Raw genomic sequence first — 3,271 nt, forward strand, 5'->3', positions numbered from 1 at the left:
TTTCAGATTCTTCTTTAAAAGAAGGTCTCCTTTTTGATTGCTTGTTATCAGATCGACTGCTTGTTAGAGTTTGTTGGTGTTTCAATGGGTGGTTGCTAGTTTTTGGATCCAGCAGATTTAGATCTTCTGAATACTGATCTGGATCTAAATATATGATACATGCAAGTTTAATGATTTATTGTATGGCCACATCTGCATATCTTAAACCTGAATGCTATTAACCCATAATTCCCTTAGGCTGGATAATGTCCACAAGGCTCCTCCCTGCAACACTTCATCTCAGAGCTTCCTCAGGGCCTTTGTCCACAAACACCACTAACATTCTGCCAGGCTCCCAAATGCCATTCTGACTAGACAGATGCCAATTTCAATTATGCAATGTTTTTTAAACTAAGATACAGATTGGAAATGCTCAGTGAATTCAAGTACTTACATATTATTACCTTGAGTGAGGTAATGCATTACAAGCTGTAATGTAATTAATCTTACCTTAGTGGCTTCTATAAGCATGTCTGATCTACACCAACAAGCTTAGTTACTTCAAACAGCTAAATCTGGCTCAATATTAGGACATCTGATTTCATTTAGAATAATTTTTTTTTAAAACAACTCAGCAAAATAAAATTCCGGTTTATTGTTGGACAACATTGTTCCACACATACATCAAACAGGCCAAAAAAATAAAAAATAAACAGCAACTTCATAGACAAAAAAAGGAAAAAAAAAGCAACCTTTTATCTTTGGCCTTTTTAACCATCTCATACAAACCAACTACTTATAGTACAGCTAAGTACATACACAAAAAAAGTTACTGGAATGCTCGGAATAAGATTTTTGTTGTTGTTGTTTTTTTTTTACAAGGTTTTTTTTTTCTCCTTTGAGATTATAATGAACATGGTCACACCACAAGTAAAGTCAGAAGGACAGAGAACGCTCCGAAGGCTGGTTTGGTCATCCGAGATCATTAAAAATGGCTGACCCCTAACAATATGTACAAAAATATAAAATGTAAATAAAAAATACAAACAAATTTTCCTTTTTAAAGTACTTTAAGAGAAAAAGCAGGGCCTTGGACGTTTTGGTTCTTTCTTCTTCCCCTGTTGCAAATTCACGTTGTGGTTTTGGTTGCGTGGCAGAGAGCGTGTCATCTGCAGGTGGCGCTGCCCGCGGCAGGCGGGCGGGCGGGCCTCTCTACTCGAAGGTGACCACGTTTAGATTCTGAGACGGGAAGTGGAGGGTGAATAGGTCACGGAGGCTTTTTTTTTTTTTAAGTTTAACTTTTCCTTTTTTGCTGTCTAGTCATCCTCATTAGTCTTCTGCTTCTTGGTGTCAACGTCGTCATCCTCATCATCTTCAGCTGCCCGTTTGCCCGTAGCTGCCTCAGCCTCCTCATCTTCATCTCCATCCTCTTCCTCACCATCACCTTCCTCTTCCTCCTCCTCTTCCTCCCCACCTTCTTCCTCTTCTCCATCTACCTCATTGTCGGCCTCCTGCTCCCCATTTTCCTCATTAGCATTCCCATTAGCAGGTGCCTCTCTCCCATTCTCCGCCTCCTCCACAACTTCCTTCTTCTCTTTTAAGTCCTTGGTGGTGATCTCAGAGCTGGTGTCCACGGCCGCGTCTGACATGACAGGCGCGCCAGTGATCCGATGCAGCGGATTAGAAAGAAAGCGAGAGTTCGAGGGCTCTGGCTATAAAGCTGCGGGAGTCCGCGGCGGCGGCGGCGGCGGCTGAGGCGCAGGCGGAGGTGGCTGCGGCGAGCGGAGAGCCGGCCACAGGAACAATGCCTAGAATAATTTAATTTAGTAAAAAGTCATCTTTTATGTTCTTATTTCAAAAGATACAAAATTAATTTAAATTTTAAATGTATTATTATAAATAAGTTGTTCATTGAAAATATACCTTTGAGTGAATTTTTAACTAACATAAAGTTAACTTGGGATATTCATCTTTATGAAGGTGCAAATATTAAAATATGCATTTAAATTAAAAAAAAAGAAAAGTTAGAGCTCAGTACCTAAATTTAAGCAGCAGTCTGTGCTAGTCAGGAGAACATTCTCACTGTGGAGGCAGCAACTGAGAAACTCACAGCAGCTTTGACACCCAAATGATGTTATATGCTAACTTCTATTTATTCTACATGAACGATCTCTTAAAGTTAATAATAAAAGTAGAATTTCTGAGGTTAAAAATGTGGAGGAAAACCCCCTCTGTATCCCTGTAACTCTAAAGACTGTGATATGTTATCATTCAAATATTTGTTTATTGAGCATTTACAGTGGAAGAGAAGTGATTGGGTCCTGCAGAGGGGGCATCTGAGTTATTACTGGGGTGCCAATTAATGCATCTTAGTTGAGGTAGTAAGTACATAAGTTTTAAAGTTAAAGTGCTATGAAAACGTAGTCCAAATTTGTGTCTGGTTTGTATATAAAAAAATTAGAGATATTCCCTATTTATCTGCAAATATTTAAGTCGTGTTGCTGGTAAACACTATAAACAAGAGTTTTTATTATCTTTCTCTACTTCGCACCAGAATTAAAGGCCCTCTTATTCCTCATGCTTAGAGTTGACTCTACCACTTAACCCAATGGTTTTTTTTTTTTTTTCAAATTAATGTAGAAAACACCCAAGAAAAGTAAAGAATAAATAATAGCAGGAATTTTACTAGTAGTTATTATACAAGTTCTTCCAAAGGGGAAAAAAAGCAAAAAATTCAAAGAAATGTGTTAACAAAAATCAGCTTTAGACAATAGAATCTGACCTATGGATAAAATTTTAAATGAAGCTAAAGTATATTTTGAATAAAACAAAAAATGCCAAAGAGTGTGAGTTTCAAATGTATCAACAATTTCCATAACAAGGATGAGATGAGAAAATGTCATGTTTTACAGAAAAAATCATCAGCAGAAGTCCAGATGTGAGACATTTCTTGGGAGTTGGGTGTGGAGATGCAGCATCCGCGGTCCTAGGGACTGACTGCAGCAGGCTCTCCCACTGCCCCTGGCTGGGGCAGAGACCTCAGGGACTACCCCAGCTGAAGAGGTTTCTGCCCAAGGCCACACCCCTTCCCAGGGCGCTGCACATCCAGCACAGTCTGATGAAGGAGCACCAAGGTGCAGCCATTTCCCCTCAAAGCTGGACCACTCCGATAGGACACTTTTAGCTCCAGACACCCCTGGGTCAGCAGAGGCTCTGCTCACTGGACGATGCTCCAGTTCTAACTCTCTCCAGAGAGACAATATACTTCCTCCCCTCTTCTCTTCCACACACT

The 3,271-nt window shown here is 39.9% G+C and overlaps 1 protein-coding gene across 1 annotated transcript; it reads right to left on the reverse strand.

Moving 5' to 3' along the window:
- Positions 1 to 1,183: 1,183 nt before the first annotated feature.
- LOC140685817 (prothymosin alpha-like) lies at positions 1,184 to 1,634 on the reverse strand. Its single transcript, XM_072938295.1, has one exon. It carries the CDS (start codon positions 1,626 to 1,628, stop codon positions 1,296 to 1,298), a length of 333 nt encoding a protein of 110 aa, XP_072794396.1. The 5' UTR covers positions 1,629 to 1,634; the 3' UTR covers positions 1,184 to 1,295.
- Positions 1,635 to 3,271: the final 1,637 nt, after the last annotated feature.

This window comes from Vicugna pacos, chromosome 15 (assembly GCF_048564905.1).
Source record: "Vicugna pacos chromosome 15, VicPac4, whole genome shotgun sequence".
NCBI lineage: Eukaryota > Metazoa > Chordata > Mammalia > Artiodactyla > Camelidae > Vicugna > Vicugna pacos.